A 25,370-nucleotide genomic window follows, 5' to 3' on the forward strand; every position below is an offset into this window, starting at 1 on the left:
TCAGATGCATACTGTGGAAAATACATCCGATGAAGTGAGCTGTAGCTCACAAAAGCTTATGCTCAAATAAATTGGTTAGTCTCTAAGGTGCCACAAGTACTCCTTTTCTTTTTGCGAATACAGACTAACACGGCTGTTACTCTGAAACCTGTCAGAGGCCAAAGTTTATGCCAACTTTTCTGGATTAGAAATCACATTAGAACTCTCCTCTCTCTCTGTCATGAGATGTCCAACAATTCCTACTTCCAACTGAGCCAGTTTAACTCTCAAAACAGGCTCTTTTTGTTTCATCTCAGGCCTTTTGTGATAGTTATTATTTTGTGAAATAAATACCGACCCCATTTTTCAATCTCAAAAATCAGTTCAAGGTTGGGTTCACGCTGGGGTTTCCAGTGAATGTTCACAGCAGATCTCAATGTCTCTGAACCACTTTGCCTTTCTCTCTCACTGGATTACATGGGCTATACAGATTACATTCCTGCCAACTAGAGGGTGCCAAGCATACTTCTGAATGCATCTAACCCAGAGAGTCTTTTGATGCCAGATAATAAATGCTAAGGGCTCATCCAGCTTCCAGTACAGTGAAAGAACAGACAACAACCACTCCCTTTCACTTTAATGAGAGTTGGATTGGGGCAGTGTGTACATTCAGCTACAGTTTCCAAAGAGTTAATAATACACTCCCCATAACGCATGTGAGTTAATTTAAGACAGAACTGGATGATCCTCTGGGGGTGAGGGTTGAGGTTTTGCAAACCACTTAAAACTATTTTTTTAAATTAATTTTCCAAACTAGTTTGAGTTCCCAAATCTTTTTTGCCCTGTAATGTAAACTCTTCCCTGCCCTGATCTGTGATTAAAAGATTTTTAAAACCTCTTGCTTACATCATTATAACTCCTTGGGTCTCATCCATGCAAAGGAGAGGAGAAGCTGGCCTCATGTTTTTCTACGTAAAGAGAAGCCTGTGCTATATAGAGGGGTTGCAAGACCCCCCACCCTCCCAAAAAAGCTTGACTAACACAGGCTGGTGTCCTGTATATGGCACCATACACACTAGGCTTCCTTTTTCCATTACTTTTTAGAATTTCTCTCTTGCTTGTTCATTTTTTTCATAATCTCTCTGTTTGCTTTTCCCTTTGCTCCTCTCTCTTTTCAACTATTTCACCCTATTTTCTTCTATTTAATTTTTTTTTGTCTCTGCCTTCTTTTTACAAAGTCTCTCCTAGGTGGATAGCAAACCCTACTGTCAGTTGAGCAGTGGGTTTGAAATTAGCCCGGACAAATTAATTTCTCCCTAGTTTAATCCCTCAGCATATGCATTTTAATGTTTTGCCTGGGATATATTTAATTCACTGAGCAGATGCTGAATCATGTCTTTATTTAATACTTTGCAAGCAGTTCCAGTTGTCATCTGTTGTAACAATTCCTTTTTTCCTTTTCCTGGATTATATGACCCCAGTAGGAAATACATACACCAGCAACAGTTGGGGTGTGATACAGGGACAGGGGGACAATTTAAGTACACAGTCCTGGGACTGGTTTCAAGGAGAAGTTTGATCGCCTGCTATAAAGTTGTAAATAGAGAGAAGACATGTTTATTGGATGCATTAGTCTGTAGAGAAAGGGTAAGTGAGTTTAGGGCAGGACCTCACTTGTGAATTGGGATGGTGTAATCACAGAAACAGTGGGATTTTTTTATACAATTTATGGTTCATGTACATTGGAGTCTGACCCAAACATCAATGATCAGACACAAATTCTGTTCTGAGTTACACTGGTGTAAATGCATTGAAATCAATGGAAGAACTTCACATTTATACTGGTCTAAATGAGGACTTAGCATCTACAAGCTAATTTGGCTCTATGATATATGACCAGTCAGCACTTACTCATTCCTTATGTTGCTTACAAGTTGGTATCATTTACCTTCCCAAGATAATGCCCACCAGTGGGATATTTATCACAGTGAAGGAGATTCTTATGACATGAAGGGATAGAGGTGGGGGAAAATAACAGTGCTTCACTTCTTTCCTCTAATCGATAGCAGTCAAGGAGGGATTTACATTTCCTGGTGGAGACAGGAACAGATATTCCTAGTTTTATCATAATTTTACAGTCAGACTTAAGGTTACTGAACTGTAAATTCAAAAGATGAATGTTATACTCTCCTAAACAGATGTGCTTCTGAACAGATGTGCATGTATATGGAGAAAATATGGTCAGTTTCTTTATGAGGATTTATTATAAACCTGGAAATATTCACTGGATTTCAGTTCAGTCTAACATAATAAGGTTCATATGGGTGCAGAGCAATATGACAGAGTTACACCTGTATGGTTTATGACATCTGAAACCAGAGCAGGTTAGTAAAATCCAAAGCTTTTAGGTAATAAAATTTGCTTGGTGCTGATTTTTATTTCTTTCCCTCAGTAAATTTCAACTTTTGTATTCACTCCTTTTTAGTTTAAATTGTACAGAAGTGAAAGAAATAAAGCAGGCGAGTGGTGGTGGTGGTGGTTGTTATGATTATAAGCAGTAGAGACTGTATTGCTGAAAATATACAGGAGCCTTTTAGCAACTGGCTGGGAATGGTCTATTAACTAATGAAAATTAATGTTCAGCAAGTTCTTTTCCTTTTAAGACTCAAAATAGGAAGCTGATGCTGCCTGCAGTGTTGATGGGGCTGCAGTTGTCCAGCAGTCAGATAACTTGAAACTACAGACTCACAACCACCTATGTTTGTCAGATCATAAAGCATGTCGTTGGGTTTCCTTGGAAGGTTTTCGCTAGCACCTCCCTGTACTAGCTTTTCTAAGTCTGATCCTGTATAGTTCTCGTTATTGCTGTCCAAATGGTGCTTATCTACAATGTGCCAAACTCACCCCTCCTGTAGGAACGCCATTGTCTTCAGCAGAGTTACACGAGGGATGAATTTGTCCCATTCATCCTATTTGATTCCACCGTTAATGTCTATGGAAGCTGATTCCACCATTTCAACTACCCTCTCTCTGAAATAATCCCTCTTTTAAAAATCCTTCTGATATAGGTTGAGAGAGATCATGTGTGTGCCTGCATTATCCCACAAATTCTTTGTAAGGAGAAAAATTTCCCTCTATTATATTGATTAATTTTTATGGCATGGTGTTGGCCTGCATTTTTTTCCCCTGAAATCTGTGTTTTGCATGCAAGCTGCTGTTTTGGGGGTTTTTTTATGAGCCGGCAGATCTCATATCCTTTCAGCTTTATCTTGCGGTTGATCATTCTGAGGCTGCTTCCTCTTCTTCATGTGTTCAGCGCGGAACCTTTGGAGTGCTGCACCGGGGAGCCTGCACCACTGCCGTGCTCCCAAGAGTGGCAGAACAATGAACCCCTTGTTAAGGCTAGAGCCACTGACAGGACAAGCCATATTGAACTAGGCAGTGGTTTTCAACCTTTTTTCATTTGCAGACCCCTACAAAATTTCAAAAGGAGGTGCGGACTCCTTTGGAAATCTTAGACATAGACTGCAGACCCCAGGGGTCTGCGGACCACAGGTTGAAAACCACTGATCTGGGACATTTGCTTTTGTGTTTTACATTGTGTTAGATCTCTGACAACAGCAACAGGAGCCTGTGTGTCAGGAAAAAACAAATGGTGCTAACATGACGCTATATTTTTATTGGTTTGGCATGGTCACTGATTATGCAAAGAGGAAGTTGCAGACACCTTCATTTTCCTCCTTGCAAGCTCCCATCAGGCTTACTGGCATTGGAAGGCCAAGAAATGGGGTGGGGGAGGATAATATTTTACATTACATAGCCCCAGTCTAGAGACTCCACCCAAGATCAGGCCTCTGGTTATGCTAGATGCCGTCCAGACACAAAGTAAGAGATAGTCCCTGCCATGAAGAGCTTACAGTATAAATAGACAAGACAGAGAAAAGGTGGCAGAGAGTGGAAATATTATTACCCCCATTTTACAGATTGGGAAATGAGGTTAAAACAGACATAAATGACTTGCCCAAGCATGACACAGGGATCAAAACCTGAACCTTGATCTGCTCAAGCTCCTCTGAAAACTCCCACCCCCACCTGAGTGGCTAACAATGTTGAAGTACTGACATTGCTTAATTCAGAGTTGCCTGAGGGAACTGGGTGTGCAGTAGGATTGGAGAGTGAGTACTGCTAGCTGGGCGTCTCTTTTTTTCCTAGCGCCCACAGGAAACTGTTGAAATCCTATATTTGTATGTATGAAAACTGAGTCAGGAAAAAAAAGGGAGGTGAACCCAGGCAAAGAGATTTTCTTTGTATTCAGTAAAGAGGTTGTATCTGTTTGATTAAGAATGTTTTGCGCAGGAAATACCTCTTCAGTTCAAAAATTAGAAGCTAAATTAAGGTGAAATTTACCTTGGACCAGCCCAAGAGCCTATGGACAACCTCAGTCCCATTAAGTCCTATTTTGAGGACTTAGATAGAGTTTAAGCAGCCCCTTGGCTGTGTGCCCAATTGGCTTTGCAGAAGGCTGAATTTATTTGAAAAGTTAAAACAGTTTTACTTTTTGACTCAATATGATATCCTAAACAGTTGTGTAATGTTTCTGTGAGCGGTTAAACAGGCACCTTGCTCTTCCCCAGAGGTGACTGCCTTTTAGTAATGGGCAAAAGGACAGATTTTTAACCAAGTTAGGCATGTTATGTTGCAGTTAATTTCTGCAAAGATTGCACATATAATTTGGATAATTGTGCTTGCATGTGGTTAATTAGTGATGCACAGTTACTCTGTTTACATGTGTGTAAATTAGACAAGCAAATTTTGCATCTGACTTATATGACAATCTGGCCCACGCTCTAAAGCATGCTGGAAATAATAGCTTTGAAGAGTGGGGAGTAATACATAAACCATAACTCTTTCATTGGGGATTATGCATGTGAATAGCACAGCAGGAACAGTACAAGGCATGTACAATTTAAGCTCAAACTTGGGGAAATTTTTAAAGAAAAATAATAGTAAGGAATCTATATTTGGTTTTTAGCACAAAAACTTGAGTTACTTTTCAGAATTGTATTTTTACCAAAATAATGTTCCTCACCCATTGGCATTATTTCCTTGCAGAAGAACTGTAAGCTGAATTCATGCGATTAGCTATTGTTATTACCTAGATATGGTGGATTCCAGCTGTAAATCTCACATTTATATAGAGCCTCTCAACTCAAAGGATTTGTAAGCAATAACTATTTAAAAGGAACTTTCACAACCCTGGCATCTTGTAGCTCTTTGTTCCTATTTCAACACACTCTTCCTCCAACCTGTTGCTTACGTACTTTTGCAAAGGATTGGGATGTTTTTGGATGAAAAGCGCTGTGTTATTTTGCATCTCTCTCTCACTGTTAAAGAGAAAGTGATTATTCTCTGTTATTCTGCCAAGACTTTTCATCAAAGACTAGTTTCACGCCCCCCCCCCCCAGTCTAAGTTGATCTGGTCGACTGAGTGTGGTCTTAGAGTGGGATTTTCAAAAGCACCTAAGTGATTTAAGAACACTAGTAATTTAGGCACCTTTGAAAATACCAGGGCTTACAGCAAATTACTGGGAGATAGGCAGGAGGCCTGTGTTCTCTTCCTGGATCTGCCACGGACTCACTGTGGCCATGTCTACACTACCCGCCGAATCAGCGGGTAATGATCGATCTATCGGAGATTGATTTATTGTGTCTAGTATAGACGCGATAAATTGATCCCCGATTGCTCTGCCGTCGACTCCGGAACTCCACCACGGCGTGAGGCAGAAGCGGTGTCGATGGGGGAGCGGCGGCCGTCGATCCCGCACCGCGAAGACGTGAAGTAAGTGATTCTAAGTCGATCTAAGATACGTCGACTTCAGCTATGCTATTCTCATAGCTTAAGTTGCGTATCTTAGATCGATTCCCCCCGCAGTGTAGACCAGGCCTGTGTGTCCTCAGGCAAATGACTTCACCACTCTGGGCCTCCGTTTACACCCATCCATACAATGACTATAATAATACGACCTACTTTGCTTGAGTGCCATGAGGATGAGGCCTTTTCTGTCGTAGAAATTTGTACTAGTGTATCTAAAACAGTAGCCCACCCCCACCCACCCCAGTATGAATGCAGTTATATCAGCATAAAGGTGCTTCTTTAAGATGTAACTATTGCCATACAGGAAAGGTATAAGCTATAAGGCACCTTTATACTAGCATAACTGCTTCCACACTAGGCTTGTACCGGTATAATGATAGTGGTAAAAAATCACACCCCTAACCAACATACTGGTACAACTTTCAAGTGTAGACCAGGCCTTAATGTCTGCAAAGTATCAGATCCTGAGATGAACGGCGTGAGAGACATGCAATATTTGACATTACCTCGGCTAGTCTGTAGTGTGCTGCATGCTGATGTGGAGATCTTCTCCTGTATTCAAAGAGAGAGAAGTGACGTTTAAAAGGGACTCATTCAATCAACCGAGCTCACCAAATTTTCCTCTCTCCTATCCCCTGTTCTTAACTCTTTAGTGATCATTGTGACTCTTGCTTTTTTAGTTAAGTCAAAGAAACTACAACTTTCCAGCTATTAATGAAACACAGAGGAGTTTGTTTTATAATAACAGACTTACTTTTTGCTTTCCTCTTTGAATCAAGCATTCTTCTGTGGGTGTTCTCTTGTGGTTTCAAGTCAAAGAGGACATTGTTTTCTAGCTCAGACTTCCCTGTAGGGCTCTGACTTTTACACATATGTAACGTTTAATGTTCAGCTAGTACTTTTAGGGTTATTAGTAAAACCAGACCATCAGATGCAAACATAACACGAAATTATGGGCTTGATACTGCACCCAAACACACACTGAGTGGGACTAAGGCTATGTCTACACTGCACTTTTGTGGTTAAAATTTTTGCTGCTCGGGGTGTGAAAAAACGACAAAAGTTTTAACGACAAAAAGCTTTTTTGTTTTAATGACAGCATTTTGTCGGTGGGAGATGCTCTCCCGGTGATGAAGCTACCGCCCCTCATTGGGGGTGGTTTTATTTTGTTGTCAGGAGAGCTCTCTTACTTCTTTTATATTGATTTAAATGAGACTAGTTGGCTAAGTGCCACTAAGGCCTCGTCTACACTAAGAACTTACATCAGGATGGTTACATTTCTCAGGGGTGTGAAAAACCCACATTCCTGAGCAATGCGGTTATATCAACCTTAACCCCCAGTATAGACAGTGCTAGGTCAGCGGAAGAATTCTTCCATTGACCTACCTACTGCCTCTTCTTCGGAGAAGCCCTCCTCTCAGCATAGGTAGTGTCTACATTGAAGCATTCCAACAGCGAAGCTGCAGTGCTGTAGCTCCAGCGTGGTACTGTTTGAAATGTCGCACGGGTTCCAGAATCAAGTTTTATGTGTTTGCTCCTTGCTTAGCATTTTGTCTGTACAGACTGTGTTGAACGCAGTGAAGCAGACTCCTGCTGTGTCCAACCCACCTACTTCCCCTTCCTAGCAAGCAATAACCTTGTTCACACTCCAATCCTCTTCTCAGACTTTCTTGTAAAGATTATGACCCAGATATTCAGAACAGCACATGTCAAACTGAACATACATTTCATGCCTAATTTAAGTGCAAAATTACTAGGGTAGTTTGTGCAACTATGATAGTTGTGCATGTAAATGACCAAGTAGACACTAAACTGATAGTTTTGTGGTAGATCTACCTCAATTATGTGTGCAAATTGCAGTGATAGCTACGCAGTTCTGAAAATAGGGGCCTATATTTTTGGCTAATTTGAAAAATTCTCTTTAAAAGAACCTTGCCAAATATTAGATCAGATCAGTCAATTGTCCTTACAGTTACACAGTGCTGTATCATTAGAAGTTTGCCAAACACTTAACATTTCCCTACTTTGAGGAAGTAACAGACTAAAGGTTCACTGGAGCTAAAGAGAAAATGAAATTACTAGCTATATGAAATGTAGTTCCTGTAAACCTAGAGGAACCTGCAGCTGGTTTATATGGACATCTGAAACCAGACTGGTTAATAGGGAATGTCAGGTATAACCCCTGATAATAAGGCAAAATTGAAGGAAGAGGAGACGTGCAGGCTTATCCAGTAATCTGTGCTTCTTTTAATAACTGTGAGGGTAATTAACCACTGGAACAATTCCCCTAGAGACATGGATGCTCCATCACTTGAAGGCTTTACACTGAGACTGGATAACATTTTAATTGATAAGTTCTAGCTCAAACAAAAATGATGGTTTTGAATAGAAATTACTGAATTAGGTTCTTTGCTCCAATTTATGCAGAAGGTCAAGCCAGATGATCATAGTGGTCACTTCTAGTTTTAAAACCCATCTGTGTTGGGTAATTATGTGTATTTATTAATGTAGGATCTGAGCACCTCACTTCATTGGGAAATACTATTATTCCATTTAACAGTTGGGAAACAGACAGATTAAGTGTGTTTGGTGCCTAAATCTTATTGAAATGAATAGGCACTAGGTGTCTGGGCCCTTTTGAAAGTCAGACAGTGCTCACCCAAACGACTATGGAATAGATGGCTTGAGGGCTCAGCAATGCTACTGTGTTTTGCTAGCAGGTACTGAGTGAAACCACAGGGAGGTAGGGAATGGAGGGCTGCACAGTGGAGTTTTTGCTGAGTTTCTCGAGTTATTAGTCAACTTAGTGGCATAAGCGTTTCATCACACTTTTCCAAGAAATCTCGGTCCCCATTTCATGAAGCCCCCTGCTGCTTCTGTCGCCTGCAATGCATGTGTTAATTTTTTTTGGGGGGGGGGGATAAAATGTAACTGAATTACTGTGATGTGCATGTAGCAAAGCTGAGTAACTCTGAGATTTTATCACTGCAACTTACATCCTTCCTCACCCCATTTCCACTCTGTTTGTTACTCTCGCTCACTGTGCTATGTCTAAATTACACAGCAGAGTCTCTGGGGGCTGTATAAACAGTTATAAACCAAGTAACTATTTTGGAGAATGTATATTGGATTTGGAATCTGAAGCATCATTAAAAACAACGAGGAATCCTTGTGGCACTTTAGAGACTAACAAATTTATTTGGGCATAAGCTTTCGTGGGCTATAACCCACTTCGTCAGATGCATGGAGTGAAAAACACAGTAAGCAGGTATAAATATACAGCACATGAAAAGATGGGAGTTGCCGTACCAAGTGGGGGGGTCAGTGCTAACGAGGCCAATTCAGTTAGGGTGGATGTGACCCATTCCCAACAGTAGACAAGAAGGGGTGAATACCAACAGATATTCTGTTGGGAATGGGCCACATCCACCCTAATTGAATTGGCCTCGTTAGCACTGACCCCCCCACTTGGTAAGGCAACTCCCATCTTTTCATGTGCTGTATATTTATACCTGCTTACTGTGTTTTTCTCTCCAGTGGTGAATTAAACCCTTTGTGTTTTACTTGAGACATAGAGGATGCGTATGTTGTTGTTTAAACTTTTTATTTTTGTCATTAACATACATGAACAGAAAATAGAATCCCGTAAATCAGTGGTTCCCAAACTTGTTCTGCCGCTTGTTCAGGGAAAGCCCCTGGCGGGCCGGGCTGGTTTGTTTACCTGCCGCGTCCACAGGTTCGGCCGATCGCGGCTCCCAGTGGCCACAGTTCTCTGCTCCAGGCCAATGGGGAGCTGCTGGAAGCGGCGCGGGCCAAGGGACGTACTGGCCGCCGCTTCCAGCAGCCCCCCTTGGCCTGAAGCAGCGAACCGTGGCCACTGAGAGCCGCGATTGGCCGAACCTGCAGACGCGGCAGGTAAACAAACCGGCCCGGCCCACCAGGGGCTTTCCCTGCACAAGCAGCGGAACAAGTTTGGGAACCACTGCCTTAAACTATTCAGTTTATCCTTCTTAACATTAAGTAAATTCACATTTCCACACAAGTATAATAAATCTTATCCATCACTGTAAAACAATACCCATATATATCACCTATTAATACACCTGCAAACCCATAACCAGCTGCTACATATGGCTCTTTATATAGGAATCATCTACCCTGTTCCATTTTAGTCTGTTCCTCAGTAACTTTCTCTTTAAAAAGTCCATTTGTGTTGATCAACCTCCTACAGTTATCTGTCTTGTTTGTTTTGTTCAATGGTAACCAAACACTATATGATCTGCTTGAGAAGATTATGTTTTAACTTCACCAGTGCTTGAAAAAGGAGAGAATCACATGCTAGCAACAGCAAAAAGCATTTTTCCCTCCGAAACAGTACCAATGGTCCCATGTAGGTGTGAAATATAACTACACAGAAGTGCATTGGTGCCACATTTCAGTATGTAGTTAATAATAATGTACACTGTGCTTCTATAGCACCATTCTTTAGAGGTGTTCAACATACCTTGAAACCACTGTCTCAAGATAGTTTATGTACACAATGGAGAGGAAATGGAGGCACAGAAAGACATAGGGCCTTGCCCAAGGTCTCAGAGTAAGTCAGCGCCAAAAGAGTCAAGACGAGAACCTATAGGTCTCATGCTCTATCACTTGCTCTAACCGCGACTCGCTCTTGCCTCCCCTTCTCCAAAGCTCTTACCTAACCCAGTTCTGTCTCTTCAGGGAACAGAAATCCCAAACACTTGGAGCCTGAATCTCATTAGGGGGACATTAGAGTAAATGAGATTCAGGTCCCTGGAATGTTAATAAAATATCATCAAAATAAAAAACATAAAAAACGAGCATAATAAAAATTCACCATTTAGCAGAATCAGATGTTCAAATGATAATTGTCTGAGGCCTTTTTAGGCTGCTTCTGTAAGTAGCAAAAAGAACTAGGGAAGAGAGTTCCTCTGGCTCGTGTTCTCTTGGAACGTCCTGACTACATTACATTGAATGAAAACATGTGACAAGTTTCCCCTTTATTGCTTTAACTAAAACAAGCATGCCGACTGTTATATGGTACAGTGGCTGGCTGAGGCCTTTGGGCTTAGTGACAGCTATTGATACCCTAGTCTCCATGGGACAAGAAAATGAGGCTTTCAGTTCAGGTTGGAACATTTGTGAATAAAGGTCTCCAGGCAGCCTTGGAAACACTGCAGTCTAAGAGAATTAATGATTAGTAGGTGATTAGACACCAAATGTAAAATTCTTCCTCACAGGAGATGAATTCAACAGCCAAGATGGAAAATGTGAAGCAAGCACATATATAACAAGTATATCTTCACCCTGTCTCCTCAGTAGTGTCCTAATGTTACTTTCCATGTAGCTGAGTATTTTAATAGACACAGGGAAGATGAAGAATTTGGATTGGGAAATAGTTCATAATGTTAAAAATGTTGAGAGCCATTGGTTTCATGTGGAAACCCCTCTCCATGTCTAAAGGGGAGTACGGAATTTAGCAGGCATGCAGCTCCAATTTGAGCTAGAGGGAGCTGAAAGCTGAAATCCTATGCCACTCCTTGTAAACTTAGGGGAAAACTTCTAAGTGTTTTCTTATCTTTTCATGTACAGCAGGAAAAGGGAAGCAGTAGGCGGAAGCGATTTCTCACGCTGCTTTGTATTTACTTCTAATTGAATGTAACCAGCACAGGTCTGTTTTCTCATTTTTTACCAGAGGCTGATGAATGTCTCTCTGAATCACCAGTGCTTTATTTCAAAAGTTGACTGCACACACACGCACGCACATGCACACATCTCATTCAGAGGGAAGCTGAAATGACTTCCACAGGGAGATGGCAAGTAATATGCAACAATTAACAGACCAGCCCTCAGGTTGTGGTGAACTGAAATAAGCAAGAGTGCTGATTAGTTTCAAGCAAACAAAATGAGTAGGGCCTGTGAACTCATTTGCTTATTTAATACTTTCTTTCTGGAAGTTGCTTGCATTGTCTAGGCAGGAAGATGTATGTGATCAACTTTAAAGATGCAGCTTTATCCCCCCAGAGGGGAGAAAGACCTGCAAATCCAGACTAGGAGAAGCTCTGCTGGGATGAAGGGGAAACAAAAATTGCCCATGACATTCACTCTATCATGCAACTTGCACTTCTACTACACAGGGCCAGATTTTCTGTGGGCCTCCCAAAAGGTGCCTACAAGATTTGCAGGTGTCTCCATTTTTCTTAGTGCAAAACTCATCACAATTTGCCTTCACTCAACAGGCAGCCAGGTGTGTAATTTTCTAATGTGCAGGTGCCCAAAACAGAAGCCCACGACAAATTTGGCCCTAAAAGTCTACAAATTAAAAAAGACAAAAACATCAACAAATACTGCCATATAAATAGTGCAAGCCAAGGAGAGTGGAATGGTGTCAGAAATTGTTACAACTTCATTCTTGGAATACCAGATTCGTTTCGAATTCTTTTAGTGTGATCTACTGCACTGTGCATAGCCATGGGAGCTAGGAGCTCCTGATATTCTTATCCCACCTCCGTTACTAATTCACTGTGTGACTGTAAGCAAATCACTTAAATCATCAGGTTTCCCATTTGTACAAAGGGGCTACAACTCACATCTCACAACAAATATAATATGAGTGGTGTCTTTGAAGGGGTAAATCTCTGCTGTTTATAAGCTGTATGGTGGTCAATGTAAACGTAAGTCAGTAAATATATTTTAAAGAGGGTCCAACTAAATTCCCTATAGACAGAAATACGTGTGTGTAATATGAATATGTGAGCACACTTGGAAGACTCTAGGGAATTTACACCTCTATCACTGATGTACACTATAAGTTTATCTTGCAGTTTTCAGTTGCAGTAACTGAGCAATGTTAAAGGATTCACCCCTTCAGTCTCGAGTGATGGGCTTTATTCTGAGTGCACTGTATAACACTTTAGAGATGAGTTTGGATTTTCAAACCCTCCAAAGTTGAAGGCTATTCAGATTGGGATTTTGGTTCGGCCAAATATTGGGACAAGGGCCAATGCAGATCTGGATCTAGATTTGAATTTCAAATTCCCTTTTAAAGGTCTGAGGAATTTTGGATCTGTGTTTACATCCATTTGTAGGATGTACTGGCCCATTTGTTTAGAGCTGCACAAGTAAAATTTCATGTTCATTTGCTTGCCTAATTTGTGGTCACAGTTACTGCAATTTTGTGTGGTAATTGTGTTGCCAAATGGCTCATTGGACTTCTTCTACACATACATACAACAGTGGTAATGTACGTGCAAATGCATAGAGAGTTTTTGCATTTAAAATGATGGGTGTGCATTTCTAAAAATCATAATGCACTTAAACATAGACATCATTTTTAACTGATATTGATACAGAAATGCAATGTAGAATACATGAATGAACCTTGTTTAGGAAGCGGTGAGTCAAATCATGCCACACATTTCCATTTTGTTTATAAAGCCCAATTGCTGTAGCAAACCAAACAAGAAAAGTCTCCTTATTTTCTGAATGATGTTATTTGTTTATCTGCCAAAGTGCCTTGCATTTCCTCAGGTCACAGACCAGCCCATGTCTGACTATGTTAATATTATAAGAGTTATGCAACAGCAAAGTTGTTTTTATTTAAAAAAAAAACCTTTTAAACTAAAAGAAATAGGATCTTAAAATCCCAAAATAGCGTATGGAAAGGTACACATAATGTCTGGCTTCTCTTTTCCCTTGTGGCAAATGTGACTCAAAGGAGTTGGTTTTTCTCCAGCCCAATCTGTATATAGTTTGGGGAGTTTTACTGTGAATAGCTCACCTTATAATACCCCCCAAAATATCCCCTGTCAGGGTTTTCTAGTCATAAATCATTCTCAGCTTTCAGTCTCTATCCTGAAATCCAGATTTGTATTTTCTGCTTTGTTGAAAGAATAGTAAAAATGAAGCTGGGGTAACGCCTTGGCCTTGGGAGATGATCCTATATTCGTTACTCAAACGAAACTCCCCTTTCACCTGAGTAGAATGCAGCACCATGCCCTCCTCTGAGACTGTGCCAGCGCAGCATGTAGTTAATCATAATGAAAACTCTGTTGTCTTCCTGAGTTAGATAAGAGCTGGTTCTGAAGGGCTGAAAAAATGTCATGATTCTCCCAATGATCCCCTCCTGTTTACTGTATCTATATAGTATAGGGGTTAGTACTATCCTGGAAGAAAACCAGACCCTTGTTCCTTAATTGTATTGAATTACCTAGTAGCTGGCTCGGTTGGGTAGCTTAGGTGAATACTGATTAAGACTAAAATTTCCTTATAGTCCAATCTTTGAGGAACGATACCTTTAAAATAAAGCCTTAATTTACTGGTTTATTCTTGTTCACTAGTTTCTCTCTACAAAGTGCTGCACAGAGTGTTAATTTGTTAATCCTCAAAAAAACCCCTGAGTAGTAGGTTTAGTATTATTTTGCCCATTTTACAGAAGAGAAAATGAAGCACAGAGAGGTTATGTGATATACCCAGGGCCAGGCAGCAAGTCAGTGGCAGAGTTGAAATTAGATCTCTGGACTTCATGACTCTCCATCCTATGCTGAGAGTACTTAAAAAGTAATCTCCACTTCCTCATCTTTGCATGCGTATAACCCCTCAGTGGAATACAATCAGGACCATCGTTCGAAGAAGAATCTCCCCTTCCTCATATCCTCCTCCCTTTACTATATGGTTCTTTGGCCAAGAAGTCTCAGGCTAGGGCTACACTACCGAACTTACAGTTGTGCTGCTGTAGCATAGCTAGTGCAGATGCTCTAAGTCGACAGGAGAGAGCTCTTCTGTCTCCTTACTTGCTCCAGCCCCCACGAGCGGCAGGAGCTACGTCGGTGGGAGAAGCTCTCTCACTGGCACTTAAGTCAGTGTAATTTACATCATTCAGGGGATGGCTTATTCACCCTCTTCAGTGACACAACTTATACCAACGTAAGATGTAATGTGTACATAGCCTAAGAAACCTTGGGTTTTGAATTCAGTACATTTAAGTGCAATTCCAATACAACCCTAAACCTCCTTGCTCAGATAGCTGGGGAGTGATCCATAGATGCAGGTCTGGTCCAGGTTGCGCTATGGAATTGCCAGTTCCATCTATGTCCTCATTTAATCTTCATACCCCTTTTCTGTCCATACATTGCTAAATCTCCTAATTGCAGCCTTCATCTTTCGCACATTCTTGATGAGGCACAATCCTTCATTCCACCCCCGAGCTTGGAATATTATCTCTCTGCTCCTTCACATCACTCCTACAAATCCACCTCTTCCACAAACCACCCTAGGCTGACCTCTCCATTAGCAGTGTCACCAGGCCTTCTTACATCTGAACTGTTGTCAATGTATTGCATCAAACTGTGTCTGGGCCTGATCCAGTAACTCTTTTACTCACACAAGTGATCCTTACTATCTGAGACTTAAGTTTCATTGACTTCATTGGGACCATTCATGTGAGTAAAGGTTGCAAGATTGGGACTTTAGGTTGTAAGATCTCTGGGACAAGGATCCTGTCTTCATGTGGATGGCAAATATGTGCTATGTGAATCATAATGTAGCAGAGGACTGTGAGTGTTACTTTACATTTACCATACCAGGGGAAGGTTGCCAGCAATGCATTGATGCCGCATGTGGTCTCTTTCCAGGGGGGTGAATTAATCACTCTATGCAAAGATACCTCCTGCTGCCTGGTGAAAAGAAGAAAAAAGATTTTGGCCATGAATGCTATTAGCTTAATGGTTTTGTTCTCTGATCTTCCAGTGCTGTTTGCTTTGTATGGCTTCATCAAGGTTTTGTATGCGGACAAAGTAATTGAAAACAAATCTAGCATGCCTCAGGCCATAAAGTTCCCTTTCAGCTAGATCCCTGGCTATGTGGTAGATATGTCTGTTTTCAATTTTCAGTGATGTGAGAAATTTCAAATGGTTTGATTAATAATTTTTAAAGTTAATAAACAAAGATATATATTCCCTGGTCTCTGGCCTAGAGAGAAATTCTAGCCCTGTTTTGCTCATCTCTTAGCAAATGCACTTCAAAAACCTGTGTTCATTTATTATTGTTGTTATTATTTTATTATCTGTCTGGATGTAGCACCTAGGACCCCAAGTCATGGCCCAGGATCCCATTGTGCTAGTGCTGTACAAACACAGAACAAAAAGATGGTCTTTGCTCCAAAACCCAGTCTGAGCAAAATAGCAGTATCCCTCCTCCTGTCTGTCTGCTTCAAAAATGGTTGATTGAGTCAAGCAGCCAAGAGCTTCCGCTGTTACTTCCCAGATTTTTTTAAAGACTGCAATCAAAAACAATATTGAGGCAATATGGTTTCTTATCTCCACTGAAAATCAAAGTATAATTAATCATTCATCTTTTCTTAGATGTATTCCATGTATACCAAGGTCTCCAGAAGGTACTGCTGTGGGAAAAGAATCCCATTTACATGAGTTGAGATGAACTGGTTTTAGTGTTGTGCATATGTCTCAATGTCTACATGATTGAGGGCACTGGGAGTACAATATGTGCTAATAGATTTGATTTCTTGACAGCTTCATGGTTACATGGAGAACAAACCTCTGGGTCTTCAGATCTTCATTGGGACAGCAGATGAACGGATACTTAAACCTCATGCTTTCTATCAAGTCCATCGCATTACGGGCAAAACTGTTACCACCACCAGCTATGAGAAAATCATAGGCAACACCAAAGTTCTAGAGATCCCCCTCGAGCCCAAAAACAACATGAGAGCAACGTAAGGATGCTATTGCAGCAAATCTCTTATTACTATGTGAGATAAGGCAGAATTAATTTGCATGTGTTGTTTGGAGAGGAATCACTTAAATAAATCAACTTCCTGTGCTGGAGATAGATTCTAGATTTTTAGGTGTGAATATAATTTATACCACCTAAGGCCCTTTTTACGATGCCAGAGTGGTACAAATGTTCTTAGTGTGAATGACTTGGGCTTGGAGAATTTGTGATGGTGTTTCAGGGATGGGAGAAACCCTGCAGCAACTAATAGTGTATGAACTGGAGGAAATGTGTAAATATTGTACTGCGTGGTGAGTGACATATGATATGTGGGGTAGATTAGGGGTCACAGGTAGATCTTGTCAGCTGTACATCATCTGGTGAGAACCATGTTAATCCCATCATGCACTGATACCATGTTAATCACTTACTGCACAGTTTAGGTGTGCAACTAGCTATACGCACACACGTAGCAGTCACAAATTAGATGCACAACTGCCTAGTCATGTTGCTGAAAACCCTCGGACATTTTAACTGTAATACCTAAATTAAAAATGGAAAGAGAATTCAGGGCTTCTCTTATCTTTGCTTCTTCAAAATCATTGAGGCAAAATGGTTTAGCCCTCTTTTGTCTTTCAAATGTCTTTGAAATGTTTGAGAGCAGAAACACTGACATACGCATACACAACATGGCTTCTGTTTGTTTGTCAGCATTGACTGTGCAGGGATTTTGAAGCTGAGGAACGCGGACATCGAACTGCGGAAGGGGGAGACGGACATTGGTAGGAAGAACACCAGGGTGCGGCTTGTCTTCCGTGTGCACATCCCTGAATCCAGTGGCAGAATAGTCTCTTTGCAAGCGGCATCTAATCCCATCGAATGCTGTAAGTTGCCCACTACCCATTACATTTGTCAATTTACATCATTGTCCTTATATGCCAGAATGCAGTAAAGGGAAATTAGCACATCCTATGTATTGTGCACATCGTTTGGCGAAGTGCAGATGCTCTGCCTTTCTCACTGATTGACTCCTGGTCTCGCAGCTCTCATTCATGCAAGCTATCCTTACCGATATATGTAGTTCCATTGAAATTCGAGGATTTCTCCGTGAGCAAGGATTGTCCAGGCATGCAGAGTTGCAGGTTCAGGAGCTAGAGATGTACACGGGCTCCAAATGTCAGCATATGGCAGAATTTGGTTATAGGGCTTGTGTCCCTGGCAGAAGCATTTAACTTTGGGAGTAGAAAAGGCTTTATAGTAGGTTTCAAAAGTGCTTTGGTGCCTAATTCCCATCAGGCATTTTTGAAAATCCAACCTAACGTTAGCTCCTTGTTTCTGGATCCTTCTGACTGATAGGTCATCCTCTTTTCTGCATCTGTGCTTATATGGAGGCTGTATGTATGTGTGTGTGTTTAACATACCTACCTAATCTACCCCAGAGACATTTTTTGTATTTAGTAGAAAGATGCCGGAAGGAAAACTCTGGATCCAAATGTTCACAGACATTGGGATGTTTGGAATCAGAATCTAGATCAGATCCCAACTTTGTGGTTAATCTCTATTTCTGTTATGGATTAACCCCAATCTGCAGAACTGAAAATCCCTGAACAGTTGTTTTATTTTTTTTGGGGGGGGGGAGGGGGCCTTTGAAGGGGAGGATGTGCAATGGCAATCTGGATTTTGAAACTTGGGTTCATCTTTGATAGCTATTTAATTTATCTAAAAGCTTGGGGGCATAGCAGAAGTGCACGAGAACAAACCAGGAAAAGCCCCTGGTTTTCTGGTATTCCCGTGATGGGGAACATAACAGAGATAGAGGAAAGTGTGTGAGTTTGATTCTTTAAGGACCAGATCCTGTAAGATGCTGAAAAGCCCACACCTCCCACTGGTTTTAATGGGAGTTGAGGACACTCAGCACCTGACAGGCTTGGACTTTAAGAAACCATAGGCCATGAAAAGGTCTCTAATAAAGTGCACCTAATCCTCAGAGTCATTTCTGGAAGGTCTCCACCTACTTATCTGGCCTGTGTGCATCCTGTGATATTTTTTGTTGGTAATGGGAGCTTTCTGGATTGTTTGGGGATTTCACAAATACATCATGAACAGTTTTCACTCCTTGCACTGCATGACTCATGTCCATGAACAAAGAGTGTTTTGTAGTAAGCCATGTGAAGGAGGTTACTGAAGAGGCCACCATGTGTTTTATAATTCAGAGGCAGGCTCTGTTTAGAGCAATTAGGGTAAGTGTTGTGTGGGAGGAGAAGCAGTTTTGTGATAAGAAATCAAGTGTTACAAATATAAATTTACTCGTGGTGTTAGCTTGTTTGGAGAAGAGCAGCAAAAGTGACTAGAGTGGGCTAGAGGAAGGAAGATTGGTTTATGAGGAAAGGTTAGTGGAACTTTACATCTCCCTAGTTACTTTCATCTGAAGAGATCAGATATCAATGCAATCGATGGTATCAAAGGTTTCAGAGTAGCAGCCATGTTAGTCTGTATTCGCAAAAAGAAAAGGAGTACTTGTGGCACCTTAGAGACTAACAGATTTATTTGAGCATAAGTTTTTGTGAGCTACAGCTCACTTCAAATGCATCCGATGAAGTCAGCTGTAGCTCACAAAAGCTTATGCTCAAATAAATTTATTAGTCTCTAAGGTGCCACAAGTCCTCTTTTTCTTGATGGTATCAAAGCAGTTTTCAGAATTATTTAAGCTTCAATGGACCATTGTGAGCTAGGTAGGGTAAGTCTTATATTCACTTTACTGAGAGGTAAAATGAGCACAGAGTGGTTAAGTGACTTGCCCCAAGGTCACACAGTGAGTCAGTGTCTAAGCATAGAAGAGAACTCAGGCTCCTGGGCTCCCGCCCAAAGAACAATGCTTTCTTTTGAAAAGAATGCAGCCTGAAGTTTTTTAAAACCTTCCAAAATTGTGCATTGACTTGGTGCACACAGTCAACAGAATTGCAGAGTCAATCAGGTAGCTGGTTATTTGCGTACACCATTTTGCACATGCATGTTTAATTTGCCTGTGGAATTGCTGCAATAGCATCTGTGCTATTTTGAAAATGTTGGTCTGCTCAGCTTGGCTACACATTTACTCCGGTGACATGATAACTTTATACAAATATTTGAAGGATGTAAACTCCAAGAAGACAGAGATTGGCCCAGGTGGTTTATTGCTAGGATTATTGGAATTAAATTGAGTCAATTAAAATTTAGGTTCCTATTATAAGTAACTAAAGTTCCCGCTGGAAAAAAATGGATTTGTTTCCCCAAGGAAAAAAGAGAAAGCCCCATCACTTGGGAAACATAACCCTGGCTGGGACAAAGCACTGTAATGTATTTTAAGGAGCCATCTTGCGTTTGCCTGATGGGATGGACTAGATAATTAGGAGTAATAAGTCTTTTCCATTTCTAATGTCCGGTATTTAATTATCAATGTTTACAAATGGCTACACCAGTTACTAACCTCAGCCTAGTTCACACAATAAAGGAGAAAGCTGTGTTCAGACAGGCTAGTTTAGGGGCCAGCAAACTTTTTTGGCCTGAGGGCCGCATCGGGTTTCTGAAATTGTATGGAGGGCCAGTTAGGGGAGGCTGTGCCGCCCCAAACAGCCAGGCATGGCCCGGCCCCCGCCCCCTATCCAATCCCCCCGCTTCTCACCCTCCGACGGCCCCCCCAGGCCTCCTGCCCTATCCACCCCGCCACCCCCCCCGCTCTCGGTTCCCTGACCGCCCCCGGACCCTCCGCCCCTAACTGCCCCCCGTGACCCCATCCAACCCCCCTCCTTCCTGACTGCCCCCCGGGACCTCTGCCCCATCCAACCACCCCTTCTCCCTGACCACCCCCGGACACCTTGCCCCTAACTGCCCCCTGCCCCTAACAGTCCCCCACCACCCCATTCAACCCCCCTCTCCTTCCTGACTGCTCCCCCCCGGAACCCCTGCCCCATCCACCTCCCCTGCTTCCTGACCGACCCCCGCCGCCCCATCCAACCCCTCCTCTCCTTCCTGACTGCTGCCCTGGGACCCCTGCCTCCATTCAACCCCCATTCCCCACCCTCTGACTGCCCCGCCCCCTATCCACGCCCCTGACCACCCCCCAAACTCCCCTGCCCTCTATCCCAACCCCCCCCTTCCTCCCTGCCCCCTTACCGTGCTGCCTGGAGCACCAGGGGCTGGCAGCGTGGCTGCACCAGGACAGGCAGCCACGCCGCACCACGCAGCACAGAGCACCGGGTCAGGCTGGGCTCTGCAGCCCCGCTGCCCAGAGCATTGTGCCACATGGCGGCGTGGCTGCAGAGGAGAGGGGGGGCAGCCTCCCGGGCCAGGAGCTCAGGGGCTGGGCAGGATGGTCCCGTGGGCTGGATGTGGCCCGCGGGCCATAGTTTTGCCCACCTCTGGACTAGTTTATAGAAACATAACGCCTTCTAGCCTTGACTCAGATTAGTTCAGATCACATGGTTAGCATCACAAAGTGTAGAGTCACCATGGATGCCACAATCCAGGATACTTATTGGGTCGGATCCTCATCCCCCCCCACCTCTAGTATTAATGTGGTTTCACTATTCTGCTATTTTTTCCCTTTTGTCACTTGGGAGTCCTGGTCCACGATAAACCCTCCCGTAAGACCCACCGTATCCAGCAGCGGTTTAAAATGTCCCCAAGGGGAACATCATTACGTAGCAGCTTCAAGTGAACTGGTCATTAGCTCTGCCTGTTGTGGCTCCCCAGAGATTACTGTTGCTTCCAACAGAACGCTGGACTGTCCACCTCAACAGAGGCTGAGCTTGCTTAAGAACTCCCATTGGTGTCAGCAGAACAATTCCTGCAACGAAGCAGAAATTGCGAATCACAGAATTGTAGAAGTATCTTCCTTTCATGGGGCGGCCTTATTCCACCTCACTCATGTCAGATTCAGCCTCAGATTCAGGAGTGATTTTAAAAATATCATTAGGAGTAAATTCCTCCCAAGGCGGATGTGTGGAAGAAGTGATATCTATGAAGAAGTGATATCTTCTTGTGCAGTGTTTAAATGATCCATTATGTCTCAGGAGGGACCTTGTAACTAGACATCTAGATTATTCAGCAGCTAGTGACTTTTGTGGCTGTGGCTTTTACTTTGAAGCAATCGATGAGGCAAAGGAATTTTAAACTGCACTGTTAATTGTAGCAACCGTTAACATTTGATTGTGAATGAATCCACTCCCTCCTGGGCTTGGCACTGGTGGGGGTTCTACATGGGCTGGTAGGAATCCTCCCCTCCAGGCTGTGGAGCCCTGATGCTGTACTAGCCCCCACATCTGTACCAGATGTCTGCAGAGATCTATAGCCAGTGGATCCAAATAGCAGTGTGTTCACCTGGCCTGTTCCCCCAGCCCCCAAACTGCTCTGCACATGAGCGCATTTGCACAGGCGATATGCCTGTGCAGTTATTGTGATTGTGTGTGCACAATCCCAGTGCCTGCACGCACTGGTCAGTCACCTGTGCATTGCGTAGGTACTTGTGGTAATGCACAAATTAGGGCCATTATTTAACAAGTTACTTAAGCACGTAAATCAATGTCCTTAAAGTTAGGCACATGCTTAAGTACCTTGCTGAGTTAGGGCCTAGGTGAGCAATACATGCGGTGCAGAGCCAACAAACCCAGTGGGCTGTAGGACACACAGTGGGAGTGTGTCACCTACCACAACATTTCAGGAGGTGCAGCATATTCTGCCTGGTGCACAGGGGTGTCTTGTACCCCAGATAGGGTTCCCAACTTTGTAACCGCACAAAACCAAATGCCCCTTTCCCACCCCTACCCTGCCCCTTCTCCGAGGCCCCTCCCCCCACTTGCTCCATCCCCCCTCCCTCCATCGCTCGCTCTCCCCCACCCTCATTCATTTTCACCGGGCTGGGGCAGGGGTTTGGCTGTGTGTGGTAGGGGTCGGGTGTGAAAGCTCTGGCTCGGGGTGTAGGCTCTGGGATGGGTCCAGGGATGAGGAGTCTGGGGTGCAGGAAGGGGTTCAAGGCTGGGGCAGGGGGTTGGGGTGTGGGGGTGCGGTAGGAAGGTTCTGGGAGGGAGTTTGGATGCAGGAGGGGACTCCGTACTGGGGCAGGGGGTTGGGGTGCAGGCGGTGGTGCGGGGTCCTGGCGGCGCTTACCACGGCTCCCAGGAAGCAGCAGCCAGGTCCCTGCAGCCCCTAGTCACATGGGTGGCTAGAGAAGCTCTGTGCACTGCCCTCACGCCCACAGGCACCATTCCTGCAGCTCCCATTGGTCACGGTTCCTGGCCAATAGGAGCTGCAGAGCCGGCACTCAGGTGGAGGCAGCGCACGAGCCTCCCTGGCCACCCATGCACCTAGGGGCCACAGGGACCTGGTGACAGCTTCCAGGAGCTGCGCGGAGCTGAGCCTGCCTTAGCCCCAGGGCCCCGCTGCGCTGCTGACCAGACTTTTAACAGCCTGGTTGGAGGTGCCGACTGGAGCCACCAGGGTCCCTTTTCGACCCAGTATTCCGGTGGAAAACTGGACTCCTGGCAACCCTAACCCCAGGGGCTCTCAGAAAAAGCAGTCCTTGTGTTGCCCTGGATGTGACTGTGTCCTGTTGCTGTGCAGGGGTACAAAGGTGGAAGACTGCTCACCCATAAGAAACAATCTGGTCTTTGGTTCTGAAAATCTGAGCCCTAATTTCTTTAGTGCCAAAATATGATTCTATGTTAGGTTCAGCATGACATTTCTGGATACATAGCTGCTATTATAGCCTGGCAAACTCTCCATCATGAATAGCTTATTCAGCGAATATATCTATCCTCCCTCCTTTTTTCCTCCTTGTGACTCATCCGTGAACAGTTTTGAATCTTTAGAAGCTTGTCCAATATTACAGAATTATTCAAACCCTTTCTGTGAAATTACTTCAGCTTGTTTGCTTGCACTGCATCTTTTACTATCGGCTGAGGTTTACTCTTGGTATGTGATTGGCTACCTGAGTCAGATGATTTTGTTTCTGCTCCTTGACTCAAACTTCTATAAAGAGAAGGAGGGATTTCCAGGTAGCCCCATGAGCACTTCTGGCATTGAGACACATTGGCATTTTGCTTTCTCAAAGGTTCTTTCAAACAAAAAAAATCCCTCATGGGAAATGAATGCAAGAATCATGAATACCATTCAAGCTGTGTCACAGCTTCTGTTCTAGTAGATGCTTGTTAGTCTTTTTTGAAGTATCTTGCAGCCCTTTTATTATATAAGCTTTCGTGAACTACAGCTTACTTATGCTCAAATAAATTGGTTAGTCTCTAAGGTGCCACAAGTACTCCTTTTCTTTTTGCAAATACAGACTAACACGGCTGTTACTCTGAAACCTATGCAGTCTACGTTAGCTGATGTTATGCCGGCCTCATAAATTCTTTACAATGATTGCAGCTGACATAACAGAGAGTTCTGAAAACCTGTTCTTATATTATAAGGCGGTTGGTTGATTGCTTTGTTTTAAAAAAACTCTTCCTTTAATAGTGTCCATCTGAGAAATTTAGATGGTTCCGATTTTCTAATTTTGTTCCACTAAATTGGATCAAAGATTTTGTTTTCTTTTAATTTCAATTTCCCTGCAAGTTTCCTTTATTTTTCTTTTCTTCTAGTAGATTTTCCCATAATTTAGATGTTCTCAGTTTATAACATATGGCACACTAATAACTATGATGGAAAGAGCTAGTCATTTTAAAGAATGTTGTCATCTTCTTGTCAAATCATTTATTGCTTTTCCTCAGCTGTGAATCCCAGCTGATCAGACTACAGTGACAGGCTAGAGGGGCTTTAGTTTATAGCGATTAAAAGCAGTAATAAATGATCTTGTGGCAATTGGTAGATTGTTTAATTTGCTCCTTTAATAGAGCATGAGTGCTAAGATGATTGCAAATTTTCTCAATTAAATTTGAAAAACTTAACTTTTTTTTATTTCATGAAAATTGTCCAATTTAGCATCAGAAAAACATACCTTGAAATTTTGTGGGTTTAAAAAAAAAGATTTGTTTAAAAAAGATTCCCTTTTCATAGAATCATAGAATATCAGGGTTGGAAGGGACCTCAGGAGGCCATCTAGTTCAACCCCCTGCTCAAAGCAGGACCAATCCCCAACTAAATCATCCCAGCCAGGGCTTTGTCAAGCCTGACCGTAAAAACTTCTAAGGAAGGAGATTCCACCACCTCCATAGGTAAATTTCAAAATTTAGAATTGGAAATTTCATTGCAACAGAGATAATGTTTGCCTCTTTCAACATCATTTTGTGTAAATCTAGGCAATAGCAATTCCATATTCACCCCAGTGCCTGCTGGCAGAATTCGGCCCGGTAACTGTGAGCTGCAGACAGTGGGACAATGCATACCCGCAGTTTCAGGCTGAAAGTCCTGGTGTGAGAGTAAACTCCTGTTTACTGCCTGCCATCAGGATTCTGCTGCAAGTGTAAGCAAACAACCCAATGCATTATGCAGACCATAAACTTTTGAGCAAAGGTTAATCTCGGTAGATCTCCTCCATGAGGGATTAAAAGGAAATGCTGTGCATACCCAGAGAGTTGCTTTGCAGTGAAGTGAAGCAAGGCCATGGTTTTCCTGTCATTAATCACGTGCTGGGTTGGTGAGCTGGTTGCAGTATAGAAAGTACCATTCTTAACGCACTTTGTTGCCATCCATGCTGTTTACTCCTTCTCCCCAAGGGTCTCATTTAAACAGTAATGTGCAAGGGGAGGGCATGAACAAGCCCTCTATTTATTGTGCATTGTTTCTGTTT

General features: G+C 42.8%; 1 protein-coding gene across 3 annotated transcripts in view; it reads left to right on the forward strand.

The window, feature by feature from the left end:
- Positions 1-25,370, forward strand: part of NFATC2 (nuclear factor of activated T cells 2) — a 131,495-nt gene that overhangs the window by 31,959 nt on the left and 74,166 nt on the right. For all 3 annotated transcript variants that reach the window (XM_074969979.1, XM_074969980.1, XM_074969978.1), the window contains 2 exons: positions 16,405-16,607; positions 17,318-17,490. In XM_074969979.1, the coding sequence (XP_074826080.1) occupies positions 16,405-16,607; positions 17,318-17,490 (376 nt within the window). The remainder of the gene's footprint in view (positions 1-16,404; positions 16,608-17,317; positions 17,491-25,370) is intronic.

This window comes from Natator depressus, chromosome 13 (assembly GCF_965152275.1).
Source record: "Natator depressus isolate rNatDep1 chromosome 13, rNatDep2.hap1, whole genome shotgun sequence".
NCBI classification, from domain to species: Eukaryota; Metazoa; Chordata; order Testudines; family Cheloniidae; genus Natator; species Natator depressus.